Consider the following 27,233-nt stretch of genomic DNA (forward strand, 5'->3'; position numbering starts at 1 on the left):
ACAGGAGACAGCTGTCTGCTCAGACAGCAGACGTCTAGCAGTCTCTGTTTTTCTCTTCCTTCGTTTGTCTCCATGTCATATGATTCATTAAATTCCCATTTTGCCAAAACTAGAAGCAACGAGACAAGGATGCAGAATATGGTACCCAGATACATTTAAAGTATTTAGACTTAAAGAAGCACTCAGCTGATTTTAAGAGAGCTAAGAGCTCGGGCTTTGGAAACACTTGAAAAGTGGATTCTCATTGTGTAAAATCTAAATACATAATCTGTTGATTTCATTAGGGTAAGCTTAGTTTCAAGGTATGCATTTGCTGTAGGGCTTAAATTAAATCTGCGATTCCCTACCATTTGACCTTAGAATTGAAGGCACTTCTCAGATGAGAGGTGAAACGTCTTCAGACGCTTGTGTGAAAAGATGCTTTTCTTTCTTTCTTTCTTTCTTCCAAGCTCCTTAGACTATATTGACCTGGATGACTGAGAACCTTCATAGACATAATACAGTGGGACAGTATCAGGTTTAAAGATGATAAAAAGTGAGACTGAGCTGCTACAGAAAACAAAGCTGCTGTTATAACCTATGGTTTCTTTTTTTAAATGACCTTTATTGGCAGCATGATTGTCTCATTCAGAAAACGTACAGCACATAAAATTTCCATCTATCCATTGGAAGTGTCAGGTGTTGCTTTTGAGGAGTCTGATAGCTTGACAATAAAAGCTGTCCTTTAATCTGGTAGTCCACGCAGCCATCCCTCTATGTCGTCTGCCCAACAGCAATAAAGAGAATACCTAGCTATGATTCTCCTAAACACAGACACTGTTTGGAGGAAGCTCATTTCTGCCACTTGTATCTGTGATCTCATTCCTTTTTGTGCAAAAACAGAGCACACCATTCTGTAAATCGTTCCCACATAGTTTTAAAATGCGTCTCGTGGCAGTAAAAGTCTAAACAACCACCATATCTAATGAAAATGTTTAATCTTGTCCTTATGCAGCACTGACGAGCACCTAACAGGAAAGCATGTTGCTAATGCAGGACGTGGCGGTCCAGCAGTCTTATTGTGCTGCACCCAAACCACAAATGACTTTGTCCTTCTAATGTCAGCAGCTTAAAAACCTGCACATGTGTTTTTAGTTCTAAAAACATCTCGTGCGCTTTGCTAAACAAATCTGAAGGTCAAAGGATCAAAAGACAATCAGAATTGATGAGCATAGTGCTGAAATCTGAACAAAAGTAGTCAGCTGGAGACCTTGTGGACACAAAATAGACAAATGTAAGTGTCAGCGTGTCTCGTAACACCGCTTAAGTGTAAAGAGGTTTTTGGGCAAACGGTAATGAGCTTTAGGTGCTGATTGTGCACATTTTGCTGCATTTCGATGGAGGCGGGCCAGCTGCTTCCTCCCTGCTTCCCGTGTTTCTGCACATGTAACCAAACAGACATGAGGATTGTTTTCGGTGTTCTCATCGGACTCTCTTCCAGATCGTGAATAAGCCGATTACCCAACATGTGTTAAATGGTTGTTCAGAACAAAACCTCCACTCCCATCGCCCTGCAGTACCGCCCTCCCTGTTTCTGCTCTTGTTTACCAACACTCTCCAGTCACATGGTCGCGTAATGGCAGGAGCACCTCCACTTCCTCTCTCTTCAGCAGTTGCTAAGAAACAAGGTGTTAGTTACTTCGACAATAGCATGTTGACGCAGGTCAGGGCAGAAATTTTCCAGTTAAAAAAACAAAACAAAAGAAAAAAAAAAGGCCGTCTGTTTTGGTGGGCCTGCAGGCAGGAACTGGCTTTTATATTCTTTCACAGAGATGTTCGTGTGTAGTACATTAGAGCTGCTATTGTGCCCTTAAAAGGTAAAATCCAACTGAGAATTTGGCAGAAGAGTCATAGGCAGTTAATAAAACTTCTGCAGCTCCAAAATATTTTTTAGAAAATGGTGGAGGTTTGATAAGAAGCACTTTTCTGCAAAGAGTCTAGCTCTGCGACTCCTTTGTGACCGCACACGGGTCCTCTCCACAGACCAGAGAAAATCTACTATAGCAGGTGCGTGTGTGTGTTTGTTACCAAGAGTGAAGGTTATCGTTGCTCTGTTCTTGACCGCTTAGCTCACACAGCTGGTATGTAGCAAACCCCAGTGAAGGTAAACACACGCACACACGTCTCACACATCAAGTATGCACACTTATCACACATCAAGCAAACATGCGCACATGCACGCACAACTAGAACTGCCTGCACGTGGAGCTGTACACTGATGCTAAGAAATTCTTAGGCTGTGAAAACATGTGTTACAGCATCGTGTCAAAATGGGCTCATTACTCGCCAGCAGAGTAACATCTTACTTCAGTTTGTGCAGCAAGTGCCCAAGTTCACATCAAATGTACGCACGCATACAAACCGTACGAAGCTGGGATGCCGTGCTTTGACAGAAGTCATTGGCTTAACGAGGAGAGCAGATTGATGAAGATGATGGAAAGTAACCGTCTCCCTGTCAGATGTCGTTATACTAATCTGCTAAACTGATGGGACAATGATTTTCAGTGAGCAGTGATCAGGCACATGGGCTCTCTGCGCTGTCAGAAACAACGGGGTTGATTTTGTACAGATTTAGTTTCTTCTTCTGAAACCTTCACACTCTGTAACACTCACACCTGCTCTCTGATTAGCTTCTTGTCAGTTCTAAGAAATCTGCGCACATTGCTTGTTGTTCAAATAGACAATGAAACAAACCAGTCCCCGGTGAACTCTACAAATCAGTTCATGCAGTCAGGGAGCCACCAGCTGGATTGATGGAAACATTACAACCGTATCTGATGCTGTTCAGTTGAATGTAATCTGTCCCTGACATTCTTTATGTTAGCCAGCAGGGGGCGAGCCTGGCTGTAAAAAGAGGTAAAATAATCCCTGATGAGTTTATGCTGTTTTAAATTTAACTGAATAGAACGTGATACGTGATACACTTTTCATTATTTACACTACTGCTCTAAAGTCTTCAGATGCCCGTTATTTCCTTATATTACGTGTTAAGGCAAAAACAGGGTTTAGACAATTCTAACAAGCTTGAAAGTCAATATTTAGTATGAGGACCTTGATTTTTCAGCACAGCCTGAACCCTTTGAGGCATCTTATTGTAATTTCAAATAGTCTTCAGGAATAGTTCTTCAGACTTCTTGAAAGACATTCAAAGCTCTTCTTTGGATGTTTCTGCGTTTTTGTTCTGTTCTCTGTCAAGATGATCTCAAGCTGCTTCAATAATGTTGACTGATAGTGTTCCAGTGTGTGTGTTTTTTTTCTATCCAGGTGTGCTTTTACTGCACTGGCAGCGTGTTTGGGGTCATTGCTGTGCTGAAAAATGAAGCTGTTGCCAATCAGATGCTTTCCAGATGGTATTGCATGGTGGATCAAAATCTGATGATGTGATGTTCACAATTTTATCAGTGTTGACGAATGATGATTCCACAATTTTAACCACAAATTTCAAATAGTTTTTTTTTTTTTAGGTCTCCCACACTCCACACCATAATGAGATATGAGAGTTTTCAGCTTTGTAGATGCAACCAAAGAAATGTGAACATGTCATGTGTTTTGTGACAGGCTGCTACTAACAGAGCCATCCATCCATCCATCCATCCATCCATCCGTCTTCATCCGCTTTATCCGAGGCCGGGTCGCGGGGGCGGCAGCCTAAGCAAAGAGGCCCAGACCTCCTCTCCCCAGCCACCTCCTCCAGCTTATCCGGGGGAATACCAAGGCGTTCCCAGGCCAGCCAAGAGATATAATCTCTCCAGCGTGTCCTGGGTCTGCCCCGGGGCCTCCTCCCGGTGGGACATGCCTGGAACACCTCACCCAGGAGGCGCCCAGGGGGCATCCTTGTCAGATGCCCGAACCACCTCAACTGGCTCCTTTCGATGTGGAGCAGCAGCTGCTCTACTCTGAGCCCCTCCCGGATGGCCGAACTTCTCACCCTACCTCTAAGGGAGAGGCCAGCCACCCTTCGGAGGAAGCTCATTTCTGCCGCTTGTATCCGCGATCTCGTTCTTTCGGTCACTACCCACAGCTCGTGGCCATAGGTGAGGGTAGGGACGTAGATCGACCGGTAAATTGAGAGCTTCGCTTTTACACTCAGCTCCCTCTTCACCACGACGGACCGGTGCAGCGTCTGCATTACTGCAGCTGCAGCCCCAATCCGTCTGTCGATCTCCGGCTCCCTTCTCCTATCACTCGCGAACAAGACCCCGAGATACTTGAACTCCTCCACTTGGGGCAGGAACTCATCCCCGACCTGGAGTGGGCACTCCACCCTTTTCCGTCTGAGAACCATGGCCTCAGATTTGGAGGTGCTGATCCTAATTCCCGCTGCTTCACACTCGGCTGCGAACCGTTCCAGTGCGAGCTGGAGGCCTTCACCCGATGAAGCCAACAGAACCACATCATCCGCAAAAATCAGAGATGAGATTCTGAAGCCACCAAAGCGAAAGCCCTCCGCCACTTGGCTGCGCCTAGAAATCCTGTCCATAAAAATTATGAACAGAACCGGAGACAAAGGGCAGCCCTGGCGGAGCCCATCACCTACCGGGAACGAGTCCGACTTATTGCCGGCAATGCGAACCAAGCTCTTACAACGGTTGTATAGGGATCGAATGGCCCGTAGCAATGGGCCAGACACCCCATACTCCCGCAACACCTCCCACAGGACACCCCGAGGACACGGTCGAATGCCTTCTCCAAGTCCACAAAACACATGTAGACTGGTTGGGCAAACTCCCATGCACCCTCAAGTGTCCTCGAGAGGATAAAGAGCTGGTCCAGTGTTCCGCGACCAGGACTACTAACAAAGCCTTAAGATGCAATTTAAAATTGATTCATTGCTAACTTGTCTGTTATGTGTAACCATAACAGTGGTTCATCCCTCGACTTAGGAATCAGTCAGGCATAAATTTGGGACCTAAGTCTTAACCAACAAAGGATCATTCCTCTGAAAATAATCAGGTGCCATTGTCCAAGCAAACCTTTGAAAGTGCTTCAGAAAGCCTGGAGCACTGCTGCTCAGGACCACTTTAGAAAATTCCAACAAACTGTGGCTCCTTGGGTCATGATTAGGGTAACCAGCTCCCAACAAACTGAAGAGCAAAGAGTTTGTGTTCATCTGTGGGGTTTCAGAAGGGATGCACAGATCAGCACGTCACTTTTTGAGGCACACATTTCTTACCAGATGTTCACTTTTGTAAACCAGAGGCAATCAAAATGTGAGACAATTGATAAAAGCGCCGTGCAGTCCGACAAAAAGTTGGACGCCTCCCTAATCATGAGCCATCATTTAAAAAAAAAAAAAACCTCAACGTTTTGAAAAACATGGCAGATTCAGGGACTTCAGCAACCACCAGGTGGCAGCAGAGGTCTTTGTTTCACACTACATCTGCTGCAGACTGTAAAATTCCAGAATTCTTCTACAGAAACTTAAATCCTGAGTGTTTTCCTGTGTTTTTTCTCCATAGCTGCACATTGTTTTAGGGAAACAGCTGTTTCAACAAAACAAAGTCAGACTAATACTCACAGTGAAACACACACAACCAGACACAAGAGTAAACAAACAGAAGTCCTGTTTTGTCAGGAAGAAGCAAACTCATGACACAGATCTGAGTCCATGGGAACTCTTGCTCAGGATTTATCCAACTCCCCTGCAATGTTTGTGGGGATCTCCCAAGTTAAGAAACCCTGAGCAGCTGAATGAAGGTGGGGCTTTACCCGCAGAAACCCAGCACAGGCAGGGATTTTAGCTCGGGAAAACATGTGGGCTGAATGATGACACCCTGTGTGAGTCAAAAGATGGATCGAGGTGGCTGGGTGCCGATAATTACTGACATTAATGCCACAGTACACAGAAAATGCAGCAAGTGCACTGCAGGTTGGTGCAAGCAGAGTGCATGTGTAGACACATTCATAGCATTCTTTGCACCACGCAACAGGGATCAGGTGATGAAATTAAGAAATTTACTGCAGGTTTTCAAGCATTTGGAACAATAGAAGATTTAATGCTGTCGTCTGTGGAGTCACTTTTGTGACAAGATAATTGTTTTGTCTACAATATTCAGTTTTTAAGACAAACTCCAAAATGAGTGGTTGGCTTATGGATGATTCTGTTTATTTAATGCAGTTAATTATGCAACACAGCATGTATTATTACTTTTGCTATTTTATTGCTATTTGGATGACATTGCTTGGAAAAAATAATTCAAACTAACAGCGAGATTCGGCAGTTTTTCTCCACATATTGCACATAATTACATAGAAAATATATATTTTTAAGCAGGTTAAATGTTATATATCCCACCTGCATTTGCTAGACATCTTCATCATAAGCACTGAAAGTCCCGTCTCTTCAGTGTTTACAGGGAAAAAAAACATTACCGCATGTGTGGGTTTCTAACCACTGAGTAGACATTCTTTCAAGTAAAAACACCCAGAGATGCCAATTCAAACACACTTGGTGTTTACAACCTATAAATGGAGTTGAAGCTGGGGTAGAAAACATGTTTGGTTTTTTTTTGTTTTGTTTTTTGAGTGGTTGGGGGAATGTATTTAAATGTCTTTAGCCAAAGAAATAAACAATTAAAAAATCCATAATTATGTTTGAGCGGTCTGAGGGGGAACCCGATCTCCTGAGCCTACTTTGGGCTCTCTTTTCAAGCTTCAGAATTTATGTCTCTGTGATACTCTCCTCTCATGAAGTAAGGGAGTATAAAGAGTGACAAACCCCACAGAAGATGCAGTGGTGCAATTTTAATTTTACCTGATATAAAAAAAGTAAAAGGTGTAATGTTGTGGGAGACCTTTCTTTTTAAACACTGCAGCTTTAAAAGTGAGTTTGTTCATGAATAGTTTATGTAAATACAAAACACCTAATTGAGATTCCGAGATTCTTTTTTTTTCATCAAGCTTTCAAAATGATTATTTTGTCCCCAAAAGTTTCTTGTCACTGTGAGACTTTCCTGCACACAGTGCTGCTATTTTTGTCCCCCTGACACGTTGGGATCAGGCCGTGTGTTAAGGCCGTGTTAATGCATCACAAGGCTGTTTACTGACCTCCAAGCAGTGAGATTCACGATGAATGGCTCGTGACTCATGTTTGGTTAAAATAGGACCTGGAAATGCCTACCAGTCCACAATGTTTCAAACTTGGGCAAGTGGCGTGTCATTTAGCATGACAAAGACATTCTTGTTTTTACTTTAATAAACCCACCCATCCATCCACCTTCACATTTTATCTTGTAGCTTCGCTTACAGTGTAAAAAGAGGTGTAAAACTGATTTCAGGGATTTGGTGTGTGTACACACACGAGTGATGTAGAGTGTATGTTAGCGCATCATATGTACACGTGTTGGTGCTCTCGTGTTTGTGCATGGGAAGCAAATGAAAAAAGGAAGGATGGAGAGAGTGAGAGTGAGGAGGGTGGAGGAAGAGGAAATTCTCCAACCCCTGCCCCTCTGATTGTGTTGTAAAGGGGTCCAGCCCAGCCCTGTGGGACTGTACGCTCATTCCAAGGGACCAGGGGAAGGAAATCACCCGCCTCTTTATAACCCTTCACTCCCCCTCCCTCCGACGTCGTAAAGCATACCACAGACCCAGACTCAGATAGCAGCCGGCGTTCCACACTCGTCATCATCTCCTCATTTTGATCGACTTCCATCCCTGCTGTCCTCTCATCTTCTCAATGATTGATATGAGCAGTTGTTGCACCCCCTCGCTCTATTACTCATCCTCTGCACAGATGTCTTTTTTTCTCCAGTATCTTCTCTCTCCTCATCTTCCATCCCTCCTCATCACCGTGCTGCTTTCCTCCAATCCCTCCTCTCCTCCCTCCAGCAGGAACATTTCTGCTCTGTTTATTCTCCAAAGCACCGACTTCCTAACAAGGTAAAGCCCAGCCTGAGCGCTCCGGGCTCCACGCTTTCACACCCAATATGGAAGTCTTACTTCTTCCCACGTGGCCCAGGAGAGTTGTTTACGGGGGACGGTGCTGGACATCGTCCTGATGGACAAGCACATGGCTTTTATGCTTATCAAGCAAAGTGTGTTTGGTTTCCACACATATGAGAACATTCCACGCGACTTGTGTCACAGCTCATCACATGTGTAGCGCTGAAACACGAGTCTACAGAGCGTTAAAGGGATCCGGCTGTGCTTTTCTTATTTTCTGTCACATATATGCTCTTACAGTGCGGGATGCAAGTATTAAACATGGTCAAAATTTTAAATGATGCCACCTGTGACCTAACGCTCAAGCTTCGCACTGCTCTAAAGACTTTGATTCTGACAGCTTTTTCTAATCCTGGCTCTTTATGTGGTCATTGTGATTGGATATCCCTGTTATGAGTGTGTCAGGCACACAGCCTCTGCTATAGGCACAGAACTCGCACCTGTTGTTCAAACCTTCTGCTCTAATCAGGAGAACGCTGGTTTAAATGGAGGTGTTCAGGGCACTAAAACATCTGCACCACGGTCCAATATAATGAAAAGGATTATTTTGAACTGCAAATACTGCAAAACTGCTCAAAAACAAAATGTGTAGTTTTAGATGATAATAAATCAGTTTTAAATGATGAAGGTGAGTTATGACTAGCAACTTCCTTCCCAGCTTAGCTAGAAGGGACTCCAGTTAGCTCCAAACTTTGTCAGACCAGTAGTATAGGACTCAACATTGACCATATAAGGGCAGATCCCAACAGCACCACATTTGCTAGTCATACTAATGAGTGAAGCTTGGCCTTAAAGGGAGTAGAGCTTGTTTGAGTCAGTGTAAGGACCAGGAGAAGGTTAAATCAAGATTACTTTGACTGTTAATCATGGAGAGCTACTTTAGTGGAGTCTAAGAGTAAAAAAAAAACAAAAAACACAATAGGTCCACTCTGAATTGTTTTTCCACCAATAATTAGCTAAATCATTGTTTAAGCTATTTATCAAATATTTACTGGTTAAACTTTTCTTCTTACTTTCTTACTGTGGCTTTGGGAAGAGCGCCAGATCCATTTAGAAGCCATCATGGATCTCTCCAGTTGTATATGGACATGAGCTTTCTTATCCAATGAGCATTCCCGTTTGTCATGAGATTACACAGATGCACGTTTCCGAACATCGAGGATTCTCATCTGCTATACGTCACCATAAAAGGCTGATGCTGAAAAACACTTAAGCTGATGAAGAAGCTTACGTGATTGGACAGAAAGCTCCGACCCAGCTGCAGGGCCTCACTGTGATGACGTTTCTGTTATTTCCAAAGTCAAAAATCGATTGTCAGTCTGCACTTTTAAGCCAGTGTAGCCTGCTCAGAGAACAAGAACATCTAAGAGTCCATGACAAATCGGTGAGATTATACAGCATGATTTAAAACTGCAGAGCCTCTGTTAAATGGGCTTTGTGGGCAAATTGTGTCAGCAATTGAGATTTTAGTACTTTGCTCTGTTTTACATCATTGTATGGGCAGTTATAGCAGATTTTGCTGTGGTTTAGATGGGAAAAAAACAATAAATTATAAGAAAATAATGATTCATAGCAATTTTGATCATGAAAGTAAACATGACAAAAGCCAAGCAGAAGGTTTACAAGCTCCCACGTGAGTTAAGAAAACAGTCTTTGCGGGAATCGACAGTCATCTAAATGAACGTGTTTCATTATTTTTGTCTGGAGTCGATCTCGGTGCTCCCTGACAGATTATGTGAGTCATGCTGTAGAAACAAACCCTTCTAGTTTCACTCTGGGAACTTTCTGGGATGCGCTGTGCATCCCGGTAGGATTTCATGGTGCCTCCCAGATTTGAAGGCCTCTAATTAAGAAGTCAAAAAAGCCCCCCACGTGTGCAAATATAGTCCAGCGAGCGCTTAAATAGAAACTAAATGCCTCTGCATGATGTAAGTACACTTTTTGGATCTAAAAAGGAAGCTTCTCACTTTCTCAGGTTTCAGTTTGTAGACATACTCTTGTTGCACACTGAAATACCAGTGAACACATATTTTATCTTACATTTATCATCTTGCAGCTCACATTGAACTGTGTTGTGCACCTGATGTAAATAATGTTAATAAAGTTCTCGTATGTTAATTTAACCCTAGATAGATTTTAAAACTGATAAGTACCCACTCCTAAACCCCTAACTTTTCTCTCATTCCAAAGAATATAGGGTTAGATGTGAAAGAAAAACTAAAGTCTCCTGAAAAGCCTTGTAGGTTGTACCTTAATCCTTACAGTTGCTGCTCAGAGAACATGACCTCTGACCTTGAGCAAAATTAAGGACTTCAAAGTGCATCAAAGTAAAAGTAAAGAGTTTTGCGTAGCTTCTCCGCATCCAGGCCATTTTTCATTGCTAAAGGCAATAGGACTTCTTTTTGATTCATGAAGACATTTCAGCTCTCATCCACGAGGATTCTTCAGTTCCAAAACTGATGGAGAGTCTCAGGTTTTGGCCTGTTTTTAGGTGGTCCTGAGAGTTGTTCAGTCACTTTGGTCTGCCACGACCACAACAACCAGTCGCAGTAGATGGCCGCCCCTCCCTGAGCCTCGTTTTGCCAGAGGTTTCTTCCTGTTAAAAGGGAGTTTTGTCTTCTGTCACCCAAGTGCTTGTATATGATTTTTGGGGTTTTCTCCGTTTCCTCTCTATTATTGTAGGGTCTTTACCTTACAATGTAAAGCACCTTGAGGCAACTCTTGTCGTGATTTGGCACTATATAAATTGAATTGTGTTTGGGAGTTTGTCCCCTGGATGTGTGGCCTTTAATGACTCACATAATTACAGGGTGGTTCATCATCTTTCAGGACCACATCCAGGGTGACACCTCCACTAAACTGTGACTCTCCATCAGGTTTTAGAACTGAAGAAGCCTGCACCAAAGGCAGCTGTCATCTTTTAAAGCATTTAAGACTAAAGGTAAAACATCAGGTGTTCTTGGCCTTGATGACTTGAGCCTCTCAGCAAATAACCATTGGCTTTACTGTCAGTGTCTGATGTTTAACTGTAGTGTCACATCATGTCTTAAAAATAAGATTCTTGAAAACAATGTCGAATAATCACTGACAGAACATTTACTGAAAAGCTGTGCGGGTGGCCATGATGATGTTCCTCAGTATCCTTCTTGAACTTCTCATATTCTTTTTCATTGATCATTTTTGAGAACAAAATGAAACGAACAAAAAACAAATGTCATTTTTGGGTGTATAAAACATCAAAATGTAATTCATCATGAGGGAGACTCAGACTCATGAGATCGCACTCTGGAGACCAGATGTTTTCCTACTGAGCTAACTGACCAACACACACACTCAGCCACACCATGACTGCTGACATCAGAGAGGCCACAGCAGTCCCAATAAGAGCACCATGTGTCACAGGATGAGATAGAAGATCATTTGCATGTATTTACGTGTAATTTACACATCGGAAACTTGATATTTAAACAAGAAAACAGCATCTGCTAATAACAGTCTTTAAAAATAAACATTGTGTGACAGTTTGATCAAAACCATTTCATAACCAAATAAGTTTCAGTCAAATTAACTCTTAAAAAGAGACGTGTGCATTAACCTTCCTAAATGCACTGGTTCTCAAACTTATCTTGGCGGAAAAGAGTTCACACCCCTGCTTTTTTATCCAACATTAAAGATACCTGCTGCAAATTTAGCAGTATGTCATTGTTTTAGCGTAACCTGCTTTAGAACCGACATTAGATATTGTTCACGCACATTTGAAATAGATTTTTATATTGAAATTAAAAGATGACTTCTAACTAAACTAAGTGTGTTTGTTTAAAAGAAAAATGCTCAGTCTGCGCTTTTCTGGCAACCAGAGTAAGTCAGCTGTGAAGAATAGTACACAATAGGCGCCACTGCACCAACAAAGTCTTGTTTATCTCCTTAAATTCATAGTTTCCACAAGCTTATCTGCTTGAAAACAGTAGTTTTCTCCCAATATGTTGGGGGAGAAGCTGCCCCTGAGTTCAAGTATCTTGGGATTTTATTCACGATGATGGAAAGGAGCTGGGCCAGTGGGTTGGTGCAGCATCTTCAGGAATGAAGGCGTTGTAGCAGACTGTCATGGTGAAAAGTGGGATAAGTCAAAAGGCAAAGCTTTTCCAGCTACCAGATGTATGTTCCAACCCTCACCTGTGGTCATGAGCTCTGGGTAATAACCAATAAGGCAAGGCTGCGAATACTAGCTGCCTCCTTTTAGAGGTTTTTCTGGGTTCATCCAACAGGTTCTTCCCTCAGTCTCACCTTCCACCTCTGGTCTTTCTACCTTTTATGTTGCAGATTTGTTTAAGCCTGTGCAAGTGCAAAACCATTCACTAGTTGAACTTGGCCAAGAAATGTCAAGATATGTCTTTCACACAAGCCTGGGAGAATTAGCATTTTATCAAGTCTTTCTGTGTTGTCTGTATGTACTAAACTGCTGGCCCCAGTGGAACATTGACTTGACATTCATAGAGTGAAGCTTATAAGAAGGAGGGTCACGCAGAGAAAACTCCACGTGGAACTAAAGGAGTGTTTCAGGGATATCCTGTATGATTAATCTGTATACATCAGAGAGAACATAGTGTTTAGGAAGCAAGAGTAGAGGAAGTATAGGGTTCAGGAAAACACTGCACTGCCACCATAACATAATACAAAGCACACAATCTGACTCTCGCACAATGTCAGGACTGGCCACCTCCCAGTTTCATATCAATGACTTGACAACTATTCACAACAGATATTACAACTGCTTTGAAGAATGTGGCTCGAGACAGGAAGAAAAACTCATTACATAAGGCGTAGAGCGTTCCAGTAAAAGCATACAGCCTTCTCCTTTATTTGGAAAGCCTACACCTCGGCACGCTGAGCCGTGTTTTGGTTTTCTGTCCTTCGAGGGAAGCTGAGAATTTATGAGCCGCTGGTCCAGCTGCTCTCTCTTGTTGACCCTTATTGGTGGCCCAGTGGGAGTCCACAGAGAGGCCTTGAGGACAGAAGGGGAGCTGTGAAAACTGTGCAGAAATTCTATAGTTAAACAACTTCTTTAATCTTTGATGAAATTTTCGAGATCTGCTTTAACCATATACTGTACTGGTGCAGTGGCTATTTGAAGAGAGTGCAACTGAGGTTCTTTTTTTCGTATCACCTGAATACATCTCATGCAATCAGTCATGTTTTAGTAAATGTTTAGAAAAGATGACATCTTGCTAGAAATAACAAATATGACTGATTTCGACGCTCTTGTGTGACACAAAAGATAACGGCTGTTTCATTCAGTATTCTGAATAAAGTTTGAGAGGCTTTAAAAAAAATCCCAGAAGGTTCCTAGGAGAAAGAGCAAGGCTTATCTCTAGAAGGTGGTCTTAAAATCCAGGAGTAAACCAGGAAAAATTGGGGTACTGGTTGGAATGAAGCAGACAGACGTGGATTTTTATTGTAGCAAAAAAGGTGAGAGAATTAAAATGTTCAAAAAGTGGAAAGTTTCCAAAAACAGGAGGAAAATCTGTCCCTGATCTTTAAAACGGTGCCTAAGATTAATATTCTGGAGCAAGAAATTCAGGAAAATTGATTAATTACTCCAAAAAGCTGATTCTGTTAATCTGGACGTAGCGTTTTCAGTGGGAGAAACGTTTCGTCACTCATCCAGGTGACTTCTTCAGTTCAGCTGACTGCAGGTTTCCCCAACCTTATAAACAGTACATTTGCACAATGACTGAAACCAGCACCACTGAAGCTGGGACTGAAGAAGTCATTGGATGAGTGACGAAACGTCTCTCCCACTGGAAACGCTGCGTCCAGATGAACAGAATCAACTTTTTGGGATTTCCTTTCCTGGATAATTGAGCATGCATCAAGACTGATCATTTGTTGTTTGGGACTAATGAGTAACCTAATATTTTCCAGCTGCAGACCTCGAGATAAATCAGATCTTTTAACTTCATGTGACAGTCGTGTGGTCAGTGTAGGAATCGATAACTGGAGGGTGGCCTGTCGCACAAATGCACAGACGGCTGAAACATCCTGACTCATTCATTGCACTGAAAGCTGTTTAGTCTGGGAGACGATGAGTACTGCAGCCCAAACTCTCACAGTGGTTTCTTTATTATGTCCGGCTGACTTTGTTTTGATGTGCATCTGTAGATTTTGAGATGCTTCAGTAAAAAGATCATCGCACTGGTGATGATTACACTTTAAAAAGTTCATTTAACCGATGACACAGAGATGAGATCTCTCACTGTGTGTTATCCTTCACAGCAGTGAATTCTAAGCCTTTGCTGGGAGTGTGAGCTGCTGTGGCAGTATCAGCCTGCTAACAGCAGATGCTGTTTGACTTTGACCACAGTACAAACATTGTGGAATTTGAATATACCTCTTGCTTTTTCATGTCTTCTTGACAGCTGCTCAGCGTCATCACTCATAATGCAACACGCAGTCTGAATTTCTCCATAATGTTCAAAAGCTTTTTATGATCTGTGGAGTTAATTGGTTTTTCTCTCCTTTCTCTTTTTCCAGTGTGCCGAATCGCATGCCACAAGAAATGTGAAGTCAAGGTAAGAGTCCTAAACAATTTGCACACATAAAAAAAAAAACCCATAAAGGAAGGCAATGTCATGTTTGCTGATATTTGAATGTTATATTTAGTAATACCTTCATGCATCAAGTGAATATTGCTTTCCACATGAAGGAACATGAGAAGGGCTGAATGTTCTGTTTATTTGGAGCCATCTACTCTTTAAGATGTGCGTATGTGCACATATACATGCAGATGTTGAGATAGGTGGGGTTTGGGGGGAGTTTATGCTCTGCAGAAGAATCTTAAGAATGTCTAAACAAGTACTCTTTGTACCAGAATCTGTTTATGTTGGATGAGCTCTTGCGTCTTGGAGATCGTCCCCGTGTTCTAAAAATAAAAGACCTCTTGGTGGAGCTGGAGCTCGATTAATCATGTTGTGCGAAAGCAAAGAGCAAGAAAATGGGAGGGAAAAAAAAGAGAAGCTGGAGTTCGTGCTGGATAATTAGAAAGGTACAGCATTCATTTAGGGTTTTGGGCAGGATTTGCACACATACAGCACATACCTAAACACACACCCTTCATCTGGTATCCATTATTGGAAATGGGTGCTAGTTGCCAGCGTTGCCCACTCTGTTTTACACACAGGAAATGCCAGGGGCGCAGGGCAGGCGGGCCACGCTGAATAAGAGGCGGTGGGTTTGGTGAACCATGTGAGGGAGGTCTCCAGTGGAACGTTATTAAACAAAATGGCTGAAATTATAAGACCTGCGTGTGATTCCTGTCTCACTGGTGACTGCGTTTCAATATTATAACCTTTACAAATGAGAGTGCCAGTTTCTTAGGATGGTTTAAAGTTTTAGTTCACCAAAGCTAGTGAGAGAGCAGGTGCAAGGGTTCAGGTTTAATTCCACAGCTCTAAACAACCTTTAAAATATAACACATCCACCATCACCCAATAGATAATGTAGCCAGTGACCTCTATGGAATAGTCTTACTGCTGTTTGAAAGAATGTGTGACCTTTATCAGTTTTTTGATTAATATAATAATAAATTTAGGATCGTCAGAGAAAAATTCTCCCACTCCTACAGCTTCCTCGTGTTTATTAAGCGTCACAGACGGTCCAATCTAATGTCTCTTATTCCTCCGTCATTAGTAATAGACTGCTTTGCTCAAGAAAGTTATTTAGTCTTGTAGCTCATGTTGTTGTGCTACATTTATTTGCGCTCAGAGTGCTTCTGTGTAAAATCAGTTTTACTCTGGGCTGATATGAAGTTGGGGAAACGGGTGCATATGGGAATATGTGGCAATTTCACAGCTGATTCTAATTCTGACAATGAATTGTCATGCACTCAAACCTCTTCATGAATGACTTAGACTTTTTTTAGTGGGCTTAAAGAAGCAATTTACTACAAATATGTCCAGTTAGGATCTGAGCCTCTTGTAGGGGGAGGTTAAAAACCTTTTGTGTGATTCTCTCTTAACCTTGGGTTAATAATGGTAGATGAGAATAGAGTGGGAGTGTGTGGGTCTGAAAAGTGAAGCATTACAGAAGAGTCTTAATACATCCTGTTTAATAGCCAGTAGGGAGTATTGTGGTTAAAAATGACTTGCAGTTATATCAAAGTCTATGGGAAGCAGACCTTTCTTTGTTGTTTCATGGTGTCAGGCAATACTTTCAGGTCATATTAAACAGGCCGTTAAGTTTTATAAATTCTGGTTATTCTATAAGAAGATTTTCCAGAATATGCTCATGAGCATGTGGTTTCAAAGTCAGATCCACCCTTCATTCGACACATCCAAGTTGCTAATCTTGAAGCTTCAAAATGACACTTTACAAACCTGTGAGTGACACCAGTCCCTCTGTCCAGCTTTCCATTTATTCTGCTGTGTGCGCCTGTTAGCAATCATTAAATTAGTCAATCTTTAGCATCTACAGGTAGCTGTCTAACTGACAGCTAGGTAGGTAGCTGGGGTGATGGTAGGGTTTCAGCAAGGTTACTGTAAACCTAAATTTCATGAAACCTGGTGGAGCGCTGGAGCTTCGGGGGAAAAAACACAATGTTACTAAAGGGAAAAAGAATAACATTAAATTCTGCTGTGGATCCAGATCTCTCACTTTAATGTTGGTAAAGCATTGGTGTTGGTTGGAGCTTCTGACTTCCCTCATAATATGTACTTTGATCCAGAGTAATTTGAAAGGGCCTTATCGAGAAGAAATGTGTCGCTGAAACCTGCAGAAATTACGTCTTTTTCTCCTTTGTTTTCCCTGCAGATCGTGCAATTTTTAAAGTGTGATGAATGGAAGTACACAGTACATGATAACGCTTGAATTTCAGGAAGCCAGAGGTCAAATTTGTTGGAGAAGCCTAGCAAACTGCCAGTGTCTATATATACAAACCTGCAACTTTCCATCTCCAAAAATCACAGCAGCATTTCCTTTTCTAAACATTTCAGCTAAAAATGTCAAGGCTTTGGCAGGAAGCAATTTGCTAAAAAGCCTGAGATGAAAAACAAGGGAGTGACCGCGACAGGGTCAAGCATGATAACTATCGGCACTCAGTCAGGCCTGCGAGACCACTGGCTACATTTTTATGACTTATTTATTTTAAAATCCAGCTAAAGCTCTTTTCTGCGACCTGTCAACCATATATGATCTGAAATGTTAGGAATCTGAGCGCTCGAAAATAACTCAGAGGTAGGACAGTTCTCGTAAGTACACGTTACAATTATAAATCTCCATCTGGAGATAAGAATAATATACAGCCCATATTTAACCGGGCAGCAAACAAATGGTCACAAAACGCCTCCCCACCTTCATGCCTGTTTACTCACAGCTGGATGTGAAAAATGTGTTAAATCTTGTCAGTAAAATTTTGCTTCTGGGTGATGACAGGAAAGAGCCAAAAACATCACATAGGGTGATCCTGAAAGTGAACATGAATAAGTTTGCATAAAGTGATGGTATCTATCCATTTTTCAGGCTAATTTACAGGTCTCCCTTCTTTATGCATAGTCTCCTTTGTATATATAATATATATATACTTCCTTACAAAAACAGAGAGGCTGGATTTCTGGGACTTTCGTGCCAACTTGCTGTGAAAGCGCTGAGGAAAGGTAAAACCTCAAACTGCTTAGGCACTAATTTCAGTCTAAAGGCATGGCTTGTATGCCTTCCACCCTGCCCAGCAGTTAAATAACAACATGAGTGCATTCAGACTTCAGTTCTAATTAAAATATATTTATTTTTCCCTTTTAGTTAACCTTACAGGGTATTGTGCCAAGAAAACACTGCTGAAAATCAGTTCAGGACACCATCTTTCCAAAAAGACTTCATCCTAGTAAGGACTACTTTCTGCTGGGGTTTAATACACATGACGTTGAAGGTGTGAAGTTAGAAAGAATTTAACCTCAACTAGAGTTATCAAGATCAAATTCAGGGCTGTCAGTCTTCATTTACCTGAATCAAGGTAGTTATTAAAATATTGGTTTGTTTGCCCAGTGTTTACTCCTCAGGAGATTACACATTGATGTGAAAGAGGTAGTGTTGATACCTTAAAGCCATCCGCAAGCACGGACAGGTCTAGAGCAACAGATTTCTCTCAAGAGCAAACTGTAACCCTAAATAAATGTGAGGAAAATAAAAATAGCGGTCAAATCCAAGAAGGATGTTGGTTAAAAACATAAATGATAAGAATAGGCTAATAAGGACAGTAGCCTTGTCATTGCCTGGCCCTAATTACAATCAGTATTTAATTAACTTTGAGTTTATTTAACACCAATTCACAATAACAGTTTGCTCAAAGTGCTTTACATTGTAAGATAAACTCAACAAACAGAGAAAGAGAAGCCCGGCATTTCGCCAAGTCCCCTCTGATCAAGGACTTGGAAAAAAGTGGTGAGGAAGAACTCTCTTTTAACAGGAAGAGACCTCCAGCAGACCCAGGTTTGGGAAGGAGCAGCCACCTGCAAATCCTATATGAATACAGGAAGAGATTCGCTCACTGTGCATTATTTTGTCACTAATGGTTGGTTGCTAGTAGACAATCTACTAGTGTAATTACTACTCCTTTGTACTATATGTCAATCAACAGCATTCTTCACTTTCATTGGTAGTTGCTTTAATTTTTTGACTTTTTTTGAGTTGAGACAATATTAACTCTTGACCTGCCAGTACTTGCTTTGCTTTGGGTGGTCTCTTGTTGTTGGGACATCACCAGCAGTCACTATCTGTGTGGACGCCCCATAAGGCTGCTTTATGATCAGTCTACAAAGGTCTATAGAAAGGAAGTCAAGCAAGGAATGGAATTGCTTTCACTTAAAATCTGTATCTCTATTGACAGTAGTCACTAAAAGGCAAAGATCCTCTATGTACACTAAACATTGTGCTGTTTCCTTACCTTTTGAACATACCTGAGCTAACATGATTTAGTAGTGTGGGGTAATTCTGAAGCTGCGTTTAAAATCATGAAGTTGCTTCTAAGGTGCTACTTCACTTTATAGTACAGAAATGAACTGCAGTGTCCTTGCTCATAGTAATAAAGGAACCTGCCATTCTGTGTATTTATGTGGCTATAGTATAGTAATATAGTATTTGGTGTATGTTGTGTTATACAGCTGAGCTGTCCAGTCGAAGTTATTTGGTTTCTCTGATCCTTGCATGTCAAGCGTGTTTTGAGAAGGAAACCACCGTGTTCCACCATTAATCAGGAGCAACGTGGAAGAGCGTATCATCTCTCCGCCTCTCTGTCTGCTGGTGTTTTCGTTCCGCTTCTCTGAAATGATGAAGCACTTGTTTTGTCAGCTCCTGAAATTCTCAGAGCGCATGCTTTGAAACTGTGGAGAGAACTCGTACGTTTCTTTGTGCTGGCTCGCTTCCACTTTGTGCTTTTGTTATTTCAGATTTGTTGTTTGTGACCCTTTTAGTTCCTTTCACTGAGCACATCATGTTGCAGTTTGAGCTCTGTTGTTGCTGCTTGGAGCTTCCTGATGGATGTGCCCTCATTCGGCTCATCAGGTTTGCCAAGTGAAAAGCTGCAAATTGCCCCCTTTGTTTCATGAAAGTTGCAACATTATTACTAACACTTGATTCCTTTCCCATTCATCAAGCTTAAATTGTGTTACTGAGCATTTCAGAGTATAAATCTATTGAAATAATAGTCAATGATAATAAAACCAGTAGGTTCACTTGCAGAATTGAGCCTCTTACATAAATATTCTCCTTTCCAGGAAGTTTCTGGATCTTACTACATACCACTGAGTTCAATAGTCATTCTGGCACAGTCTGCCTGTCAGTAGCTACCGTTTCCCGACATTTTTAACATTTCTGAGAGATCACCTGGAGATATAAAGTTCTTGGTGCAGCTACAAATAAGACAAACAGTCTACCTTGTATTATTTATCGCTTCCAAATCTTTGACACATCCAAACACCTGTATCCACACATGTGAGATGCATTTTTGAGAGAGATCGTCAGGTCTGCAGCTGGCCTTCTCCTCACCTGGAGAACAATGTTTGCATCGATAACTGTGAAATTCGGGAGCAGTTATCTGGTTAGCAGTTATCTGGGCACTTGTTTCAGCGGTAAAACCTGGATTCATATTCAATAGCTTGTTCTGTTGTTGACCTCTTTTTCTGTTTTTTAGATGATTTTGAGATTATTGTTATTTTGATTATGCGGTTGGTTGTTTAATGAATCCTCAGAGCCCACACCCAATAAATCAAAACAAATCTGTTCTATATGGATATGGATGAACTGTTTTCAACCATGAATCCAGGTAATGAGGTCTGGATGTTGTACAGATCTGATTTTCTGGACGTTGTCCAGATGTGGCCTTTCACATATGAGGCAGACAGCTGGAGATTGATGGTCATGAGGTGGCGCCTGTGCCGATCAAGCAGGAGGCAGGACACGACGCACATCGGCACACACTCGCTGTCTGTTAATTGTCTGAATGTATGAATCAGTGAAAGGTCAGGGCTGCAGTGCATGTGTGAAATGGCTAAGGTGTGATGGTCCAACACTTGGGTTCAAGGCGAAAACTCTGTTAGCTGTAGAAACATCTGGCATGAAGTTGACGCTCCCCAGAGGGTTGATCCTACCTACTCTGGTTAGTGAGTATCATTTGGTTCAAAGCACCACTATGTCCTATCCATCCGTCTTTTAGAGGAGAGGTGGGGTAAACCCTGGACAGGGTCATCACAGGGTTCACATATAGTTAGACACCTACAGCCAATTCAGACTCCCCTATTACCCAACACACATTTGAACTGTTGGAGGCATACCTGGATCCATCTTTCATACTGTCTACTTCAGGAAGAAGTTGACCAAAGGAGAAAACCAGCAGTGCCTTTACATACAAATTCATTTAAAGTCACTGATTCATTTTGTTTCCCCAGCCCAGTGTATCCATGATTTAAACTTTGCAGATTATTCCACACTGTGCCAGAAGACAGAAAGAAGAAGATTCATCCCAGAATGACCCACTGCTCCCATGTGTCTTTGCAGCCAGTCTCTATTGACACACAAGCCTTTATTTAGTTTGCATTTTTTCCCTCTTGCCCTCGAGCCTCATCCTCTCTCGTGCAGCGCTTGCTTCAGCAGTCGCAGCAGCTGTCAGGATCATTTGGCTTGATTAACCTTGACTACTGTTCCAGTAACTTCCTGTAGATACCACACATTGCCACAGCGCTGATTTATCACACAGGCAGAAACTGTGATGTGTCACCACAACTGAGCCCCAGCAAAGGTTTTTCATATTCAAAGACTGTAACACAGTCTCTGTAGCAGTTTCACCTTTAATTTCTCTTATAAATTCATGTTTCTGTTAAGACACATAATATAACAGGTTCTTTGATCATTTAAATAAATTGAGTCATCATCAGGAAATGTATATTACTTATGGCGCTCAACCCCCTCGATGTAGAAAAGGCCTTTATGCTCTTAGTTCTGCATTGCTTTCGTTCTAATGGATAAACAAGGCATTCAAAGAAAGGGGAAAAAATACATATTGTGCTTTTGCTGTAAGACATTACATAAGTCCAAGTTTGGGGAGGTTTCAAAGCATTGCGTTGAACCCCTTTGACAACATTAACAGCTTCCTTCATTTTGCATGTTGTGTTGGCCGTGCAGAGAGTGAGAAATGGAAGTTAAAGTAGGAGAGGGGCTGACCCTCTGTTAAGAAAACAAACGGAAGAGGCCGTGTCAGAGTTGTATAATTGTTACACACTTAGCGCGCCAACCAGTTAGAGCAAACACACAATGGTGGGCTCATGACTAAAATATTCCTGTATTGGTCATGGTATCTGCACCTACTTTAAAAAAAAAAAAAACAACAAAAAGAAAACAACAGCTCCTCGTCTGATCAAATGCAGAGCCAGCCAGCAGCTCTGAGGCTAATTGAATTAGCAGTCACAGGACACAACACATGCTCGCTACTCTGTTCTCCTCCTTATGACCGCAAACGTTTGCAGGAACACAACAACAGCTCAATCATGGGATAAATCATATGGCTTCTAATTTGAGTGCATTTTTTGTATAAGGAGCGATGTTTTCTGGGTTTAATTTCATTGCGATTTTGACTTAATTTTATATCATGAGGATGAAAATAATCGACTAAGTAAACATTTTTACTACAATTCAGTATTTGTCAAGACATGTTGAACTTTAGCAAGTATGCAGTTTCTGATTGCTCCCACGTGAAAATATTTAAGGCAATTGTCTGAAATTTTATGCAAAGTGAGTGTCGTCCTTGCTACATGTGCTACCTCCTGCTGTGTGCTACAGATGTGGACAGAATTAATAGAGCCTCCGTGAAATTTAAAGGCTTTGTCATTATTTTCCCAAGTGCTTTTCTGACATAGCATTTCTAAAATTGTTTTCTTTAGAAAGCATAAATAATTTTCGTTTGCACATAATAACAGAATTATTTCAGACATAAAATTATCAGGGTTAATATAATTAGCCCCCTGAAAATGGACTTTATTATCGAATAATAGCACAAACCACTGACGTGCAGTGATGTGATTTAACTTTGTAATGCTCAAGGCTTATAAAATTGAGTTAAAACCGAGGATTATCTTCTAATTTGCACACAGTATAAAAACTTCAGAGAGGGTTTGGGCTGTCACATGAAAAAGCATCATGCCAAGAACGAAATTAATCAGTTTAGACTTGAGAAAAATAATGTTTGATGCTCTCGAACCAGGAGATGGATATACAAAGTTGCACAGTACAGACAAGCCTTGCAGGTGGGAAAATAAAATTTTAAAGACTCTAAAAGGAAAACTAGTGAGTGATGTGTTAAAAGACCCCAAAACAACGGCCAACATACTAGTCAATGACTCAGCCAAGTCAGCTAAGCTATATAGATGATCCTTTATACAGTATTTTTTATACAGTAAGTTTCATCCAGATAGATAAACACATGTAGGAAGACCTACAAACGTACGCTGCAGTCATTATAGTAAGATGAAAAAAAATAAATATGCGACTTTAACTTTGACTGTCAAACAAAAGAAATAAAAATGGACCTACAGTCACAATCATCTGTCATTTCTCCTTGTTCATGTGCATAAACTAACGGCTTACACAAGGACCATGGGCTTACGGCCATGTATTTAGTAAGCGCATGTTAGCGACATGTGCATAGATACAGCAGAGAAAACAAACAGGAACGCCCAGCTTTAGCATGATGGAGTAATCAAGAGCTGTGGGAAAGAATGTCAACAACGTGCCAAGTGCACGAAGGAGACGTGGATGGAAGAAGTGAGTGAGAAGGATGAATGTGCTTAAGATCAATTAGAAAAAAAATTCCACACTTTCATTTCATTGCCCTTCTTGTACAGAGGAAGAACTGCTGAGCATGCACCATCTCTCCCGGAGTTTCTAATCGTCTCTGAGTGCTACAACAGCTGTGAGTGTTGAGGGGTTTTTTCGGAGGAGCCTTCTTTATTACGTGCTCAAGGAGTTTGGAGACTTTGTTCTGTTCAAGTTCCCCACCCTTACATCTGCAGCCTGCCCTTTGGTTCAAGGCAACAGCTTTTCCATCCCATGTCAGCTCCTGCTGCCTAATCATGACCATCCAGTAGAAAAATCCATGTTAAATCTGATCTGTAAGCTGCGAGGGCGTTGCCGAAACGTTCCACCGGGCGCTGGGGGACCGAGAGCCTGACGCTCGCCCCTGACGTTGCTTGGGAAAGCCTGAGTCAGACTCATGAAACTGGACCTCACCCAGAGTGTTCTCTCCCACTCTGTGTTCCTCTCTGTAGCCCTACTGTGTACTATTTTGTTTTTTCTTTTCTACGTTTTTCTTTCTCTATCCTCCTCTTTTTCTTCCCCCATCATTCACTGATGAAGGCACTGATTCCCCCCCATTGTTGCTCCTTTGCTTATCAGTCGGTGTGAGGACCACACATGGTGAAAAAGTGATTGGTGCGTTCATTCTTTCACAATCATTCGTGTACAGAAGAATTTGTTCCCTCCCAATAATAAACATTAAAGGAGCAAAGGGCCTACTTAGTGAAACTGATGTAGCAATCTTTTTTTTTTTTCCCCCCTCTCGCATAGACACTCACAGCCACTTCATTAGGAACACCTGTTTATTTGCGTTTTAACACAAATATGTAGTCAGTCACTTGGCAGCAAGTCGATGCTTTTAGACATGTGGACAGGATCAAGACAGCCTCCTAAAGTTCAAACTGAGCATCAGAATGGGGAAGAAAAGGAATTTAAGTGCCTTTGTGAGCGTGGAAAGACCTTTGCTGTTGGCTGCACCATCTACCTTGTCTAGGATTTACAGAGAATGGTTTGTAAAGGCAAAATATCCAGTGAGCGGCAGATCTCTGGGAAAAAATGTCTATATCAGAGGTTAGTGGACAATGGCCAGACTTCTTCAAGACTACAGTAACTCAAATAACCACTTGTTACACCGGCTGCCAAGCCTGACAGAAAAACTGAGGCTACAGTTCACACGGGCTCACCAAAATTGGACAATAGCCGATTGTAAAAATGTTTCCTGGTCTGACGAGTCTCAATTTTTGCTGCAACATTCAAATTAGGTGTAAAGAACATAAAAGCAGTTGAGGCTGATTTGGGTGGTATAATGATGTGGGAAATGTTTTTTTTGCACACTTTGGACCTCTTAGTACCAAATGACTAGGGGTGCAACGATACACAAAATTCACGGTTCGGTTCAGTTCGATACTTTGGTGTCACGGTTCGATATTTTTTCGATACAAAAAAATGTTCATGCCTTTTTAATTTGTCATTTATTAAAATTATAAATATATATTTTAACTCAAAAGTACAGTTTTTAAATTTAACCCTAACCCTTGTGCGTGTTTTTTATTTTGACAGCGAATGCGCACCTGCGGACCACTTATGTGCAGCCCTGGTTATTTAGCTTGTCATATTGCAGCCACAGAAATTATTTTGTCCATGAAACCATAAAGCTGCACTTTCTTTTTGCCTTATAGTCTGATTTGTCATAACTTCTCCGTTATTTGGCTCAGCAGAACTAAAATATATATCTGTCTGTGAAGGTTCTCAGTCATCCAGGTCATCGTAGTCAAATATATATCGTGCTGCTTTTACACACGCACTCACATAAGCTCAGCGATGCTCTGCGCGATCAACCTCTCACATGTTTAAGCTTGCTGCGGGAGATTTCACTTGTCATGTTTGCATAGTAAGCTAATGATTAATAAGACGATGTCAGAGGAATTGGTGCACAAATTATCATCACTCACAGATCAGTGCTGTCGCTCTCTATACACAGTTCGCACGATTGCAAAGTGAAAGCAAAAAAAAACAAGCGCAAATTCAAACGCGATTTCAATATGTCACATATTGGCAGTGGCTCACCGATGCCAATGACATAATTACCCAGCTACATTTCTGAAAGAATGCAAAAGCATTGACATATATTTTTCCTTCCTACAATAGCCCGACGGGCAGGGAAGAGATAGATTTTGGTAAACAGACTGAAAAAAATCGTTAGCCCCAGGACGTCGGGCTAGCGATATTGCGAGCCCTGTAACTGATTGAGGAATCACTCATCTTTGGAAAAGAGAGTTTATTACAGAGAAATGTCTCTTTCCAAAATAAAAGCTATACTATCCGCTTCTTCTGGGCTATATTCTCAGCATCATAAGGAGAATCATGTGCTAACAGCTGTCTAAATGACTCAGCTAAAGTTAGTAGCATGCTTGTTGTTTTTGTCTTTGCACTAGGATGATGTCGGCGTAAATGTGCAGTCATATTCGTTGTGTTCCCACTAGTGCTTTCAGGTTAATCTCGTTGAAATGACCTTAACGCCACAACACGGCAAATCTCCGTTAACGAGCTACCGCCGATCGCCCCGTGCATGGGGCTAGACGGCCAACACGTTAACGAGCTAACTGCGCTAACACACTAGTTCCCACCCATGTAATTGAGCATTGCGTGGCACATCCAACATACTGTTTTACTTTAGTCCATGACTCACTTACCTTCAGGGTCATATGCCACATGAAAACCAAAATAATTCCAAACACCACATCTGAATGAGGGTGGGGGAGGGTGGGGGAGGTGCCCTGCGCTCTTCCTTCTGACTATGCTGTCTGTGTTGAGCGCTCAGTGGATCTGCGCTCGACAGTGCAGCCTAGGCGGAGTAGTCGAACGCAGCTTCACTGAGCGCTCAACACAGACAGCATCGTCAGAAGGAAAATTGATAAAATAAATTACAAATGTTGTATTGTTCGATACATATGCGTACCGAACCGAAAGCACTGTATCGAACGGTTCAATATCGATACGAATATCGTTGCACCCCTACAAATGACCATCATTTAAATAGCACAACCTCCCTGAGTGTTGCTGGTGACCATGACCATGCCTTTATGACTGCAGCGTACACATCTTCACAGCTCCCAGCAGGACACGGCATCATGTCACAAAGCTCAGATTGCTTTGAACATGGCAATGAGTTTTCTCCACAATCACCAGATCTCAGTCCAGTGGACCACTTTTAGGATGTGGTGAAGTGAAGATTCTCATCGAGCATGTGCTGCAGACATACACTGTTGAATCAATGCCATCAAGAATTAAGAGAGTTCTAAGGATTTCTCCAAAAGGGCATCCAACTCAGTCCTATCAAGAGGTAACTAATGAACTGCCTGGTTAATGTAAGTTATGAGTTTTTGTAGAACATGCAAGACACATTGTGTTCTGATCTCTGAGCTGCTGCACAGCAGGTTGAAGAAGCCAGAAGGAACATGATGAAGGAGGAGGTCTGACTGAAAGCCAAGCTGAGTGTTGTTTGCTTAAGCTAATGTAACTGTTTTTGATCAGTCTGAAAAACATCACTGAGATGCACACGATTCCACGTTTAAACATGCAGAAAGTTTTGCACATGAGCTTTAATATATCTGAGCTATTAAGCCCATGGCTTTATTAAGTGCTTTATAAACAGATAACACATTGTTACGCTGTGACTCACACATTTTGGAAATCTTGCCTACATGTGCGTGGATTTAGCAGGGAAAATACTGGGCGATAAAAGTAAATTAGTTGAAAGTAAGTCTGATTATTGTGCTTTTCTTTATATGGGGAAAAAAAGATGGTGCCATCATAAAGTAATGCAGAAAATGTAGAAAATTCAATAGAAATGTAAGGATTTTGTTCCCGTGGTGGATTCCCAGACCCTCCTGTTAATGTTGTGTCCTATTAAAATGAGTTAAAAA

At 41.7% G+C, this 27,233-nt stretch overlaps 1 protein-coding gene across 13 annotated transcripts in view; it reads left to right on the forward strand.

Annotated features, from left to right (window-relative positions):
* The window catches only part of tns1b (tensin 1b), a 185,866-nt gene that overhangs the window by 62,735 nt on the left and 95,898 nt on the right, over positions 1-27,233 (forward strand). For all 13 annotated transcript variants that reach the window (XM_013911754.1, XM_013911760.1, XM_005736849.2 and 10 more), the window contains exon 3: positions 14,512-14,549. In XM_013911754.1, coding sequence (XP_013767208.1) covers positions 14,512-14,549 — 38 coding nt within the window. The remainder of the gene's footprint in view (positions 1-14,511; positions 14,550-27,233) is intronic.

This window comes from Pundamilia nyererei, unplaced genomic scaffold (assembly GCF_000239375.1).
Source record: "Pundamilia nyererei isolate P.nyererei 1_Seehausen unplaced genomic scaffold, PunNye1.0 scaffold00071, whole genome shotgun sequence".
In the NCBI taxonomy this organism is placed as follows: Eukaryota; Metazoa; Chordata; class Actinopteri; order Cichliformes; family Cichlidae; genus Pundamilia; species Pundamilia nyererei.